Below are 14103 nucleotides of genomic sequence, written 5' to 3'. Positions count from 1 at the left end.
CAAAATCCTAAAACATGTTATTTAACGGTAAGAATCTTATGGATATATAATTTACAATGTGAAGTGTGGTTGAAATGTTGTAAATGAAAATGAGAGATATTATGTGTGATATAGGTGAGTAATAGTTAATACATACTAAGAAGTCTGGAGCAAAAGTACAAATAAGGTGCTCTGTGTTGTAAAAATTATACACTCATGGAATTCACTTATTTAGGCCAAATAAATATGGCTGTAATATGGCGTTCCTTACCTGGGACGTATGCTCACCAACGTGGGGAGAGAAGGGATATAAAGTACATGTCAAATGACTAGAAATCCATATACAACAGAAGGAGAATAAGTTTTTCTTTGTCCATGATTAAACAGTACCGAGGTAGAGTGCAAGGCAGAAAATAAATTGGACAGGAGAGAATGATCAACGCTGAAGTTTTAGGCAATGTACATGAGAGCTGACAGTTCAGTTTCCACTGACATATGTTTATGCATGATGCAATTGTTAGATTGTGGCATTTAGGAGAGGCGATAATAATAACAGCCTGTGGCCTCTGAAGTGGCCCTGGTTCAGGTCTTTCAAGTTAATGCTGTATAGGCGACATGATGAATTCTAACGCTGACATTGGCACATACACCCAGCCCCCTGAGCCATTTTGGAATCTATCAAGGAGGGTTAAATCTTCGACCCGTCCTGGAATCGAATTGCTGGGCCAAAGACCAAAACACTAACCATGTAGCCATGGGAACTAGGAGAGAGGATGATTGATTCTGATAGACACCTGCATGTACACATCACTGATTACGAGAAAGCATTTGATTTGATCTGAACACGGGGGTTGAGTGGGGGGAGGAGGAGGCAGTCACCCCGCAGGAGAAAAAAATTAAAATCTTATTCCATTTTCGCGGGCTGAAACTAGGAATTAAGGAATTATTCTAAAAAGCAATTTGTGCAATCCCGGTTGTCTTATCAGCTAATTATTTCATTTATTTTCTTTAATTATTAACAAAAAATTATTAGCTGAAATATGCAAAAATTTGTCGTTTTGTTGCAGCTAACCGATTTGTATAGCACCGCAGCAAGTAGTGGACACTTTTCATGTGCTGTGCTGAAGGGTAACAGGGGTACTTTTTTTTGCCTTGGAAAGGTCATGGACACTGAGGTATGATTACCCGCTTGCCGCGTGCATTAGTCATCTGGCAGTCTTCGGTGAGTGTAGTAGTTTAGTCATAGGCAAGTCAATACAGGTACTAAATTGATTGTTCTTTAGTATAGATCTATAGAACTATCGACGTCTACTTCTGTTTAATTGTAATACATCTGTAATATTGTTCTTTGGTGAAAGTTTTACTGTACAGTATTGAAACAAAAACTCAAAAAACTATTATTATCAGACTAAGTTTGTAAAAACACACACACACACCTTCTCTCACTCTCTCTCTCTCTCTCTCTCTCTCTCTCTAGAACACTCCTCAGTCTCTCTCTCTCTCTCTCTCTCTCTCTCTCTCTCTCTCTCTCTCTCTCTCTCTCTCTCTCTCCTCTCTCTCTCTCTCTCTCTCTCTCTCTCTCTCTCTTCTCTCTCTCTCTCTCCTCTCTCTCTCTCTTCTCTCTCTCTCTCTCTCTCTCTCTCTCTCTCTCTCTCTCTCTCTCTCTCTCTCTCTCTCTCTCTCTCTCTCTCTCTCTCTCTCTCTCTCTCTCTCTCTCTCTCTCTCTCTCTCTCTCTCTCTCTCTCTCTCTCTCTCTCTCTCTCTCTCTCTCTCTCTCTCTCTCTCTCTCTCTCTCTTCTCTCTCTCTCTCTCTCTCTCTCTCTCTCTCTCTCTCCTCTCTCTCCTCTCTCCTCCTGGCATAAGATTTTCCCCACTTCTTGAGCACGTAAATTGTCCACGGCATGTGATGCAGTGGTCTATGTCTCATATAAACATCAAAGTGCAGTTATCTTGTTTGGCACAGGAATAACAGCCCCTGCGCATATTCATAAGAAGTAAAGTGAGGATACTTTTTTTCACCAGGATTATTTAACACGTTAGCTGCCATAAAGGTCCGACTAGACTGGCAACATAGGTATTTATATAGAACTCCGCTGGTTCAAGTAATTACTAAGTAATTCAATTGATAATTCAGTTAATTGCTAAGTAATTACAAATAGAACTCCTGTACTAATTGTGCTGAAATGATGAACTATGGTAATATCAAGACACTCTGCAGTAAGCTGATGACGTTATGTCACCCGATTGGTTCAGTAGTACATGGTAAAATATGAAATAAGTAAATACCACTTTTCAGTGAAAATGATGCTTAAGTGGGCAGCAGGGTTTTAGCCAAAAGTAGCATAAGAGCTAAATTGTTAATGCCTTTACTGAGTGGATCATAAGAGAGTCCTACACACCAAGCTAGGAAATAGAAGGAAGACTAAATCAGGCTGTGAAATTTGCAGACGTTCAAACTATACTTGCAGAATACCCAACTACCCTATCAAGAATCCTGTTCCTGCTAAATGTAAAAGTCAAGTAGTTTGAAATATAATTTAACATCAGTAAAATATAAGTACTGTAATAGCTTGCATTCGGGAGATAGTGGGTTCGAATCCACTGTCGACAGCCTTGACAATGTTTTCTATAGTTTCCCATTGCTTCCTTCCCACTCTTATCCTTCCTTGCCATTAGACCTATCTGTGTCGGTGCGACGTAAAATCAACTTGGTAAAAAGTACTGTAATGGTGTTCAGCAAGAATCCACACCCACTGCATATGCAAATAGTTGGCAAGCAATTCAACAGGTAATTCATTTAAGAAATTTTGGCTAGATCATTACAGAAAATTTTCAATGCTATCATGAAATTGCTATGGCAAGGCAAGCATTCCATGATAAATTTTTTCGCTGTTATGTCAAGGCATAACGTCCTTAGCCAATGTAAACATATAATGAAGGCTTATGTTTGGTACGTTGTGGTCTCTGCTGAAACCTGGATCCTCAGCAAGACACATCAAGAGGCTGGAAACTTTTGAGATGTGGTGTTGGCATTGAATACAGAAAACAAGTTGGTCTAGGAGAATGATCAACGCTGAGGTATTTACACAACGTAAAAGAAAGGAGGTCAGTTGAATTCAAAACATTTTTTGTGATGTCTGAAGCCATCTCTTTTCAGTTTTGACTTGGTTATAAAAAATAATTTAAAACATATTTTGACATTATTAGAACAATCATAGTTGGCAGAGTTTTGTCTTCTGAAGTTGCAGAGCAAAGTTCCCCTGACGTTTTCTAATATTTACTATATTTATGAAAATGTAGTGGTTTATTTCAAACTTCATCCTATCCTGTTATCTATATATGCAAGAATGGATAGTTAGTTGTGTTGTTTGCTTGTGCTTCTATGATTATTATTTTTGTTGATTGATGTGGAAGTAAGTTTTTTTGAAAATCAAGTCATTTCTTCCACAGGAATTCATAGACTATATTGATGCAGGGCATTAAATCTGATTGTTTCCTTTAGTTACGAAACTTCATATTAATTGCTTTTGCCTGGGAAATAGGTGTTTAAATTTAAATTTTAAATTTATTATTACAGGTCGAATGCCGGGTCAGCTGAATGTTTTACTGGCCGAGGCTGGTGTGCCGTACGATGATGTTCTGGAGATGGAGGAGATCAACGACGATTTCCCCGAAACAGACTTGGTCCTTGTAATAGGTGCCAACGACACAGTCAATAGTGCTGCTGAAGATGATCCCAACTCTATCATTGCTGGTATGCCTGTATTGAGGGTTTGGAAGGCAGAACAGGTATGTTATGAGCTGTTTAATTTGATACATAATTGATGTTTTTCTTTCTTTCTTTCTTTCTTAATTTAAAGAGGTGGTCACTGAATAACCTTTGTAAACAGATGTTAGGAAAGATATTTTTTTCATGGTTTTTTTATTAACCCATTCTCTTCATATTAAAAGGCTTGTTTATTCATGCAGAAACTGGGATTAAATTACCTGATACACAAACTTAGTGTTTAATTTGTTGGAATTAGCATGCTGAAACCAAAAGGAATCTTATCGAATTAAATGAAATACACAAATACTCTGTGTATTTCCGTGGTGAGAATGCTAACAGGAGCAAAATATATATATCTGATTAGGAAATGGGTAGAGACTAGTAACTTATTGTGTAAGTACACATGGATAGAGTACACATAAGACGCAGGTCCAGAGTCTTCAGCTGCAGTCTTTGTCAGTGGAGGATAGAATAGTCACGTTGATAAGTAGATGCTGTTGCGATGAAAAGGGTGGGGTGAGATAGCAGACATAAGTGATGGAGAAATAGAGCAGTTATTTTATGTTTTCTAGACCTGAGCACCGGTTGATGTTCTGCTTTGGAATCTCTTAGGGAAGGAGGGTGGGAAGATGGGGCAGGGGGTAAATGTGTAAGGATATGTAAGGACTTTAATTGTGAAACAATCATCAAATGTGGTTTGATGGAGCCCAGTGTGAATGGGAACAGCAAGGTCCATATGTCATTGGCAGATCTTGCAGTTGTTGTGTTCACAGGGGAAAGAGCCAGAAAGGGATGAGTGTTGGTGTGATTCATAGGAAGTGAGGTCCGACTTGTTGGCTGAATGGTCAGTGTACTGGCCTTCAGTTCAGAGGGTCCCGGGTTTGATTCCCGGCCGGGTCTGGGATTTTAACCTTCATTGGTTAATTCCAATGGCCCGGGGGCTGGGTGTTTGTTCTGTCCCCAACATTCCTGTAACTCGCACACCACACATAACACTATCCTCCACCACAATAACACGCAGTTACCTACACATGGCAGATGCCGCCCACCCTCATCGGAGGGTCTGCCTTACAAGGACTGCACCCGGCTAGAAATAGCCACACAAAATTATTATTATAGGAAGTGAGCCTGTTTTGGGATATCTGAATGTGACTGTGGGGTGAGGTTGAGATAAGGCTCAATGCTTGTTTTAAAGTGTGATTGATTTTGTGGCAGCCAGGATTAAAATAAGTGGTTATGAAGGGTACTGGGTTAGGTTGCTTGGGGAATCTGGGGACAGAGTTCATGGCTCAGAAATCTGGTGGTCAGCCAGTTGATGGGGTAACCCCTAACACTGAAAGGCTTCGTCAGGTTTCACATCCATGTGTTTCTCTTATACAGTGAAACCTTGTGAGTGCGTTCCTCATTAACACGATTTCCTGCTTAACACGTCGTAAATTCAAAGTCCCGATTCTCATGGTACTAAATCTGTATTCACTTATCGTGTCATGAATATTCGCTATTACTGCTTAGTACGATCACATGTTTTCTAACGCTGAAAATGTTATTTGTCATCCCTTGTGAAAGAAACTTAATTTCTAACTCGGATAAGAGCCGTCGCCACAGTTATGGAAAAAGGGCCTTAAATTCTTGAACTTCACAGAATAAGTTGCAGCTTTGGGGAGCAAGCCGTTAGCGTCAGGAACGTTCAGTTTTGCTTGTTGTTTAGCAGTGAGATTTGTTCTTGTATTTTGCATTCCATTCAGAACTTAGAAATTTATTCTATGTTGAGTGGTACAGTGTAGTGTAGAGAATATTTTTTGCATGATAAGGTTAGCCTATATCTGAATTAGGAACATAACATGTGAAGTTCCTTACCAATGAACAAAATCAAATTTGTAGGAAAGTGGACTGGCGTCCGCATCTTAAAGCGTGTAGAGGTCACGAATGTTGAACTCATCATCTTAGAGTTTCAACTTGATCACTCGAGTTTGTTCAAAATAGTGGCCAAAGTCATTGCTCTCGGTCGCACATGGTCTAGAGTAACCTCAAATTCATTGCCGATAAGAGTGTGACCACCGAGCTCGATAGCTGCAGTCGTTTAAGTGTGACCAGTATCCAGTATTCGGGAGATAGTGGGTTCGAACCCCACTGTCGGCAGCCCTGAAGATGGTTTTCCATGGCTTCCCATTTTCACACCAGGCAAATGCTAGGGCTGTACCTTAATTAAGGCCACGGCCGCTTCCTTCCCACTCCTAGCCCTTTCCTGTCCCATCGTTGCCGTAAGACCTATCTGTGTCGGTGCGACGTAAAGCAAATAGCAAAAAAAAAAAAAAAAAAAAAAAAAAAGAAATGGCAGACATAATTTTCACTGTACCTGTGGATAAAAGACATAAAATGTCATCATGTCATAAAAAAATCATATCTAATGTTTCCATATCCCTATCAGATAGATTTTGTTTGTATATTCAGCAGTACGTTTTCTTGCTTAACACGTTCTTTTTTGTTGTCCCCTGCAGATACGTCTTAACGAGGTTTTACTGTACAATATTTAAGTGTTCTCTAACTACGCATGTATTTGCTGCTGTTCATCTCTTTCTTATACAGATAAGAGTATTTAATATGGTAACTTGCACAAATGTTCCTTATATTGCAGGTGATCGTAATGAAGAGATCGCTTGGTGTTGGTTATGCTGCTGTGGATAATCCAATCTTTTACAATCCTAACACAGCCATGTTGCTCGGAGATGCGAAGAAAATGTGTGACGCCCTTCTCGCTAAACTGAAGGAAGAACAGGACAAAAGCTAGTAGAAAACGATCAACGACATGACAACAAAACACGTACCAGACCTTGGACTGGCACTTTGGGCTGTTCGAAAAGGGTCCCTAATTCGTAAACAAGTGTCGATGTGATCTATGTATATATTCTTTTACAGTGATTGCTGTAACAAAGCTGTTTTGTGTGTATGTGTGGACGTCTCTACAATTTTAATCACTGGAACTTAAGTTTTTACTTATTTTGCAGTATTTTTCGAATTTTTCAATATTGGCCATTTTTATGCAGTTATGTGAATCAGATTTTGATATATGAATTTTAAGGTGCCTGAAGTAATGCTATAGTATCAGTGTGGCAGTTTATCACATGCTGTCAGATTTCAAAGTATTTCCAAATTTCAAGTCTATACTCAAGGCTAGATTTTGTTGTAGGCAGCTTCTCTTGAAAGTTAGGAAAACTTTAAATGGCATCTATTGGGACTGAAAAGTGAGAGAGACATGCTAATGAAATTATAGGTCAAGAAACTTGCTGATTCATCTAAAATTTTGCATAGAAATATTAGATATATTTTTGAACTTAGCCCTGGAAAAATGTTTTAAAATGAATTTCAGGTTTTAGTTATTGCTAATGTTTCAAACTGTTCCATCATTTGGGCTGATCATCCAGATGTTTAAACTTCTCTATTTATTCAAATATAATACGCCACAAAACGTAGTATGCACCCCAAATTTTTAATCCTAAAATTTAAAAAAATATATACTGGCAAATATAATATGCACTTTTTCTAAAAAGGTACTTTCCATTTAAAAAAAGACATCATACGATTTTGTTATGTTTCTTCACAACCATTTTGTTACTAATAAACACAGACACACAGCAGGGTGAACTTCATACTAACGCTGATTGACTGACTTCATCCCACTCGTTTATCACTCATTATTGATAAGCACTTAGTTGAAGATGCCACAAGCTCAGAATAAAAGAAAAACTGTGTTTTAAGTGTAAGTTGTTAGGTAAAGGGAACTTTTGTATTAATAATAATTTAAAAATTGAAGTAAAATTACAAATAAAAAGTGCATAAAAGATGAGAAAATAGAAACCAGTTTTTCCATTGGCAGCTTCCCACCCTATCTTGCAGCATATACTGTAGAGTGCGTAATTTGAATTTGTTTGAATCTACGTGCAAATGTAATACACCATCAAATATAATACAATATTTTCTGAAAGAAAGGTGTGTATTATAGTTGTGTAAAGTGCATCTTGATTTGCCTGCAATTTGGAACAAAGTAGTAAGAGCGATGACCATAATGTTTATAATTTTTGCATGTAACTGATAAGCGTTAGACCCCTTAAAATGGAATGCTAATCATTGTATTCTATCTCGAATTATGCTGAAAATGTTTAATGAATTAATGTTTTCAGCCATTTGTATGTAAACCTCAAGACTTCCTGCCCAGGACATGCTAATTTTTTCTACCCTGAAGCTTTGCTTTTGGAAGACCTGTATCTCTGCCTTGGTAACTTTGATTGCAGTTGTGAAATAAGACTCTGGCTTTAGAATAAATGGTAGTGCCAGAGGATTGTTCCATCTTCACTCTATTTGGCCTGGCATTGCAGTATAGTGAATATTGACCCCTCCAGGTCAAGCAAACAAAGCTAAAATATGAGTGACATTGAATCCTCTGGCGAATGTATGGTTTGGAAAGATAAGAGTCGGCTGATACTAGTTTCTAAGTGTGTGTTTCTTGCCTGCAGTTCCTTTCGTAGTTTATTCATTCTGAGTTTATGGTGGCTTAACAGGCCATTCCTTGTATGAAACATGCAGTCACACAGGTTGAGTCTGAGTGAAGGAGGCCGCCGGGCTGGTTTTTATCAAAGTTTGTATATTTGACAACCGTCAGTTTCCTGTCTTCATCATTCTTGTTCAAACATTACAACAGCAGCTGAGGCATTTGTGTGCCCGAAGTATTGTTTTTTGTTGCTTAGGACCATGGTTAACATTTGTCAACCTTTCTGGATTTCCAGTACTTATTCATCTTGCTCTTCAGATCACTTTGCACCAGTTCTCCTTAGTATTTCCAGAAGATCCTCTATCTCGTGTACCCAGGTCGTGAACTTCTTTCTTTCTTTCTTTCTTTCTTTCTTTCTTTCTTTCTTTCTTTCTTTCGTTCTTTCTTTCTTAAAAAGTGTGTCACAGGTCAGATCCACCCTCATTGCAGTTGCCCACGGAATGGTAATTTTCCAGGTTGTGAGATGATCAGGGCTGGAGTGTCATGATTTAAAAAATATTCATTATTGTTATAATTATCAGGAGCCTCCGTGGCTCAGACGGCAGCGCGTCGGCCTCTCACCGCTGGATACCGTGGTTCAAATCCCGGTCACTCCATGTGAGATTTGTGCTGGACAAAGTGGAGGCGAGACAGGTTTTTCTCTGGGTACTCCGGTTTTCCCTGTCATCTTTCATTCCAGCAACACTCTCCATCCTCATTTCACAGCATTTATCAGTCATTAATATATCACTTTGGGAGTGGCGACCCCATCGAACTAACAGCCTATATCTGCTTCATTCATTACATCCCTGACCCGGTCAATGACTGGAAAACAGGTTGTAGGTTTTCATTTTTTCATTTTCGTTATAATTATCAGTCAAATTGTCACAGGATGCTGCTTCTTAAGATCGTTCAGAGTTAAATATATGTACTTTTATCACCGAGGCTTTAGATTTTCACACTGGTGTGCAATCTCAGTGTTTCTGATAGCAGAGAATGGTGCTTAAAGAGGTGTCAAGGTTTATTAAATAATCACGTGTCTAAGATATGTTTGCCTTAAAAATAACCTCCACTAAAAAGACAGTGAAATGGTGCTTGTAGAATGCTTGTGGCTTGTGCAGCAAATGCTACAAAGACATAAAATAAAAAGATAATCGTGTCTCCAAGGTACCTGGGTAGAACTTTTCGATCTAGTGCCTTTGACACCCTCTGGGTTCAGTTTTCTCAGATGTCTCTAGGATCAGCTACGTTTAATAAGCGTAACAAAATTTTGATTTATATGTAAACTTTTATGTGGCAAAGATAACTCTGTAAGTTCGTAACAACAAAACTTCAAGCCACAGTTAATTGTAACTTCACACTACTGTTTTAACAGTAATTCAGTATTATGTAGCAAAAGTAAATCTGTAAGTTTCTAACAATAAAGCTTCAGACCACACATTTCATAGTAACTTCATGCTGCCATCTTAACAGCAGGCTAACACACTACTGCTTGAAATTGGTGATTCTCCCACTGCAGTGCTATTAGGTAGGAAAAATCAGCAATCTCATAAAATACTATTTTCCCAAGGATATTCAGATTGTATGCTTTAAAAATGTTGGGTCATTCATTGAAATCTCTTCTGCCATTTTCTCACCATTTCCAATACTGGAAAATGGCTTATAAAATTATATATGTAATGAAACCAGGAGCCAGTAAGACATTTTACAGTCTAAGGTTTGGTATTCCAGTACTTCCCTAAATAGGGTGGTGATACCACGGATAAGATAGGAAGGAAACATACTTAAATAATATATCCAGCCACAATTATAAGTGCTGTTATCAGTCTCATTCTTGCACCTAGTATTTCAGTAGTAGAATATAATATTTAGTGAATCTTAAATGAGACGTACATAAAAAGCATGTGATAAACTGACACTGATATTTTCATACCAGAGGAAGGAGATAATACATACAAGTTTTGATGTCAAGAAACTGCTTCACGCTCACAAAGTGAGGAAGTAATGTACCTGAAAAGAAAAACCTATGCTGACTGATATGACTGTTTTCTCAGGAATTTTTAGGGTCTGTATTTTTTTCTTAAATTATTAACAAAAGCATGTGAGGCAGCTAGTTTTCAAACATGTCCAACTGAAATGAATGCAAGGTATTCTATCAACCTTCTGCTAGGGAAAATATTTTAAATTAACATGTTTTATTTATTTATTCATTCATTCATTTATTTTCTAATTGGCATAATATTTTTTACTTGGATTGCACTAGTTGATCCATAAGATATAAACAGTACTTTCAGAACATTCTTTTGATGGGGATTTTCCAAACTTCTATTCATTATTAAACTTTACAGACTTTGATACTATATATACTTGCATAAATCACGCACTTTTTAAAATGGAAACTCTTGTCCAAAAGCTTGGATATATGAATTATGTGGAGATTAGTGATGCAGTGCAGCGTCTTCTCCCCTACAGCTCTGGATTTGTTGCCATCAAGTCATGTCTTTACTCATTTGTGCTAACATTTATCGTGCAAATGATTATTATTGTATGAGTAATTTGCTTTGAAAATAACTTTTTTTTTTTGAAACCAGATCATTTTTCTAAGATGCTGATAAAACAGTCTTAATGTATTAGATTACGTTCCCATGTTTTATCTTCAGTGACAAGTTGCAAGACACGAAAACATATCATAAACCAGCAACACTTTGTTATCCCTCTGAACAGTAGCTGTTTTTTTGATTGGTTTGGTAAATGTGATGCATTGTGCTATTCATTATCTCATCGGGAGAGTTATTGACCATCCATCCATCCATCCATAAGCCACGAAAAACTCCGAATTACACTTTAAACGTTCACCTGTTCCATTGTTGTGCTTGTACCTCTAAGTAAGGAGATTCATTTTGCAGTTTATCATTGAAGTTTCACTTTTTTTTTACAAAAGTCGAAACACATCAATAAAACATAACTCTTATTTCACTTGCCACATGACAAAAGTGAATGTCTTAACACTTCAGCAACTAACAACTCTTAACTTTAGCCATTGGTTGTAGAATGCTACTGAATTCAGAGTGAAATAACAGTTCAGATGTTATGATATTTCAAGAGTGAACTCATTTATGAAATGCTTCTTAATCTTTATTCTTTTGATATACAGTAATACATACAGCAGATACAGTGGAACCTCTATTCTCCATTTTTGGAGGGACCACGGAAGAAAAACGTACAACACGGTAAAACGGAAAATCGGGAATGAATGAACCATCAACAGTTTGACTAAACATCACAAAACTGAAATATGTATACTTATAATCTTACAAACACTCCTAATCTGAACCAAACTACAGCCCCAATGGGCCTTCCGCTTACCAAGCGACGCTGCTCGGTTTGAAGGCCTGCAGATTACGTAGTGACTCTTGATCAGTGTGACGAATCCTCTCGGCCGTTATTCCTGGCTCTCTAGACCGGAGTCGCCATCTCACCATTAAATCACTGCTCAGTTAAGGGTAATCATAGGATGAATGAACCTGAAACCAGCCCTCATATCCAGGTAAAAATGCCCAACCTGGCCGGAAATCGAACCCGGGCCCTCCGGGTGAGAAGCAGACAAGTTAGACCACGGGGCCGGCTTTAAACCTTAATTACCGGTTCGTAACTTAAAAATCTCCAAACTTTACATTCAGCTTACTGCAGTTCAGCAAATTTGAGCAGCCAAACTCTTTGAAAAATCTAATACCCGTAACGCCACTCCAAACAACAATTGACCACAAGTAGTTTTTAATTCTCTAATCTAATAAAACAAAGCACATTAGATACAAAAGCGTGCAACATGGTGGCAAAATCCCTTTTTTAAAATCTTTCATTGTAATTTTCTTACCGGTATACTGTTTATCAGTTTATGGAAATCTTATACTGCGTAAATTAGGCGTACATAGACTTTTAAAGGTTATGTTGAACTCTAGAATATGGTTTCTAATGTAGGTATCGATTCTCAAGTTCTCGAATGCATAATATTCAATTTTACCAGTCACTAATCACAATTAATTGGAAAGAGAAAACATATCATTAACACTTCTGAAATTACGGTTATTCGCGACCTTGAGCTCAGCTGGAAAGCGTGCTCGCTGTACAAGTCAGTACGAGTGCGAAATGATACAAAGTTTTTAAATGTAACGCGCGCAAATAAAACGACTGCGGTTTTTGTAACAGTTTAACACAAAAACATGAAATTCCCAGTCTTATATTAGGACCAAAACAGTTATAGGCAATCCCAAAACCTACCATAGCTTTATGTGTGTAAGGTGTAACATCTGTTCTGGTATCGATAACATAATCGTGTACGATAATATTAAAATACTAAATTTGTGTTACTTAAGAAGGAGCAGTTTTGATTCCTGCCTGAAAGCCCAGTGACTATACAGTGCCCTGAGAGAAGTGCCGAAAACCTTTCAACGATACACTCGAAAAAAGTAAAAAAAATAAACATCTAACCCTGGACATAATGTAGATGTTTTGCAAGTATGAACATTTGATGAAACTCGTTCTGTCTTCAAGTAGAGCTGTCGAAATGCACTCTATCTCCTTCCAATTGTTGTAGACACACTCTGCTTTATGATTTCCGAGGATTCTCTGAACAATACCACTCAAATGCGATGCTAAGATGGTCCCTTATGCAAGTTCACCGCCGATCGCTTTTCCAGTACAATACTTCCTCAAATAACCGCAGTGACGGGACGTTAACGCCAAGATCTGTAAGTATGCCGTAGCCGTCCTTTCGTGAGATACAGTTTCTCGAAAAACGCGTGATTGAGGACTTAGTGTTGATGGGAAGGACTGAAATTCCTGGACGGCTGATCTGGGAAATCGTTATTTTGAAGAATGGATGATGCGGGATTTTTACAACATGATTTAATTAGGATGCTCGCGGGACCACGTAATTTGAATGAATAATATGGGAGAACGTAGTTTCCGGGGACGTATAATTGAGATTCTACTGTATGTGCTTTTTGGGACTCCAGGACAGTTGACTGTAATCCTTTGTTTCAGTGAAATCCCTATCTGATATGAATGTACACATCTTCACTGTACTGCCCTTTTGGCATTGGCTCTTATACTGTGGTCATCAATGTCTGTCATTTATTTGTTTCTTATATCGCCTATCAAAGTTAGAATGTAAAAATAACCTTGGCCATGTTTGAAGAGAAATGCTTTGCATGTCATGAATTGCATAATATACAATGTGCCATATTTTGTAGCTAGCATATTTCAGAATTCCTATGAATCTGTAAAGCTAGCAAGTAGCTTCCTCTGATGAATTCCTATGTCTTGTAAAATTTGTGTCCATGTGGAGAGTGATAGACGTACATTTTTCCAAGATCCTGATAAAATACTTGTAATGAATTAGACATCGTTCCCATGTTTAATCTTCAGTGACAATTGAGAATGTGTAAGTACAGATAAATATTTCCTTTAGTTCATTGAACCTCTGCATTTATTCAAGTTGTGTGGGACTGTTTGTTGTAGGTTGTTTATTTTTTTAAGAACTGACACAAACTGAAAATAGTGACAGGGGTAACAAATTTACTTTAGTCAACGAGTTTAATTCTTAAAAACACAATTTTTTAAAACCTTTTGAGCAGTACAGATATACATGTACATTGGCTGATGACCTGGCTTGCTGTAGTGTTGAGGTATATGTACATTTTGAACCGATGTAAATTGATATCCGGCTTTGAGGTTACTTCCAAGTGTTCTGACATCTCGTGGCTACACATTGGAGCTTTGTTTGAGCTTCTTAAACTTCATTTGACTTTGTTTTGATGTCTGTCTGGCA

General features: G+C 37.9%; 1 protein-coding gene across 3 annotated transcripts in view; it reads left to right on the top strand.

Moving 5' to 3' along the window:
• The window catches only part of LOC136885434 (NAD(P) transhydrogenase, mitochondrial), a 151317-nt gene extending 137435 nt beyond the window's left edge, over positions 1–13882 (top strand). For 2 of the 3 annotated variants that reach the window (XM_067157984.2, XM_067157986.2), the window contains 2 exons: positions 3557–3768; positions 6384–13882. In XM_067157984.2, the coding sequence (XP_067014085.2) occupies positions 3557–3768; positions 6384–6536 (365 nt within the window). In that variant the 3' untranslated portion in view covers positions 6537–13882. Of the gene's footprint in view, positions 1–1046; positions 1117–3556; positions 3769–6383 lie in introns of those variants that run through there. The other variant, XM_067157985.2, reaches the window with a different exon arrangement.
• Positions 13883–14103: the final 221 nt, after the last annotated feature.

Source organism: Anabrus simplex, chromosome 14 (assembly GCF_040414725.1).
Source record: "Anabrus simplex isolate iqAnaSimp1 chromosome 14, ASM4041472v1, whole genome shotgun sequence".
NCBI classification, from domain to species: Eukaryota; Metazoa; Arthropoda; class Insecta; order Orthoptera; family Tettigoniidae; genus Anabrus; species Anabrus simplex.
This window is presented reverse-complemented; position numbering and strand designations above follow the sequence as displayed.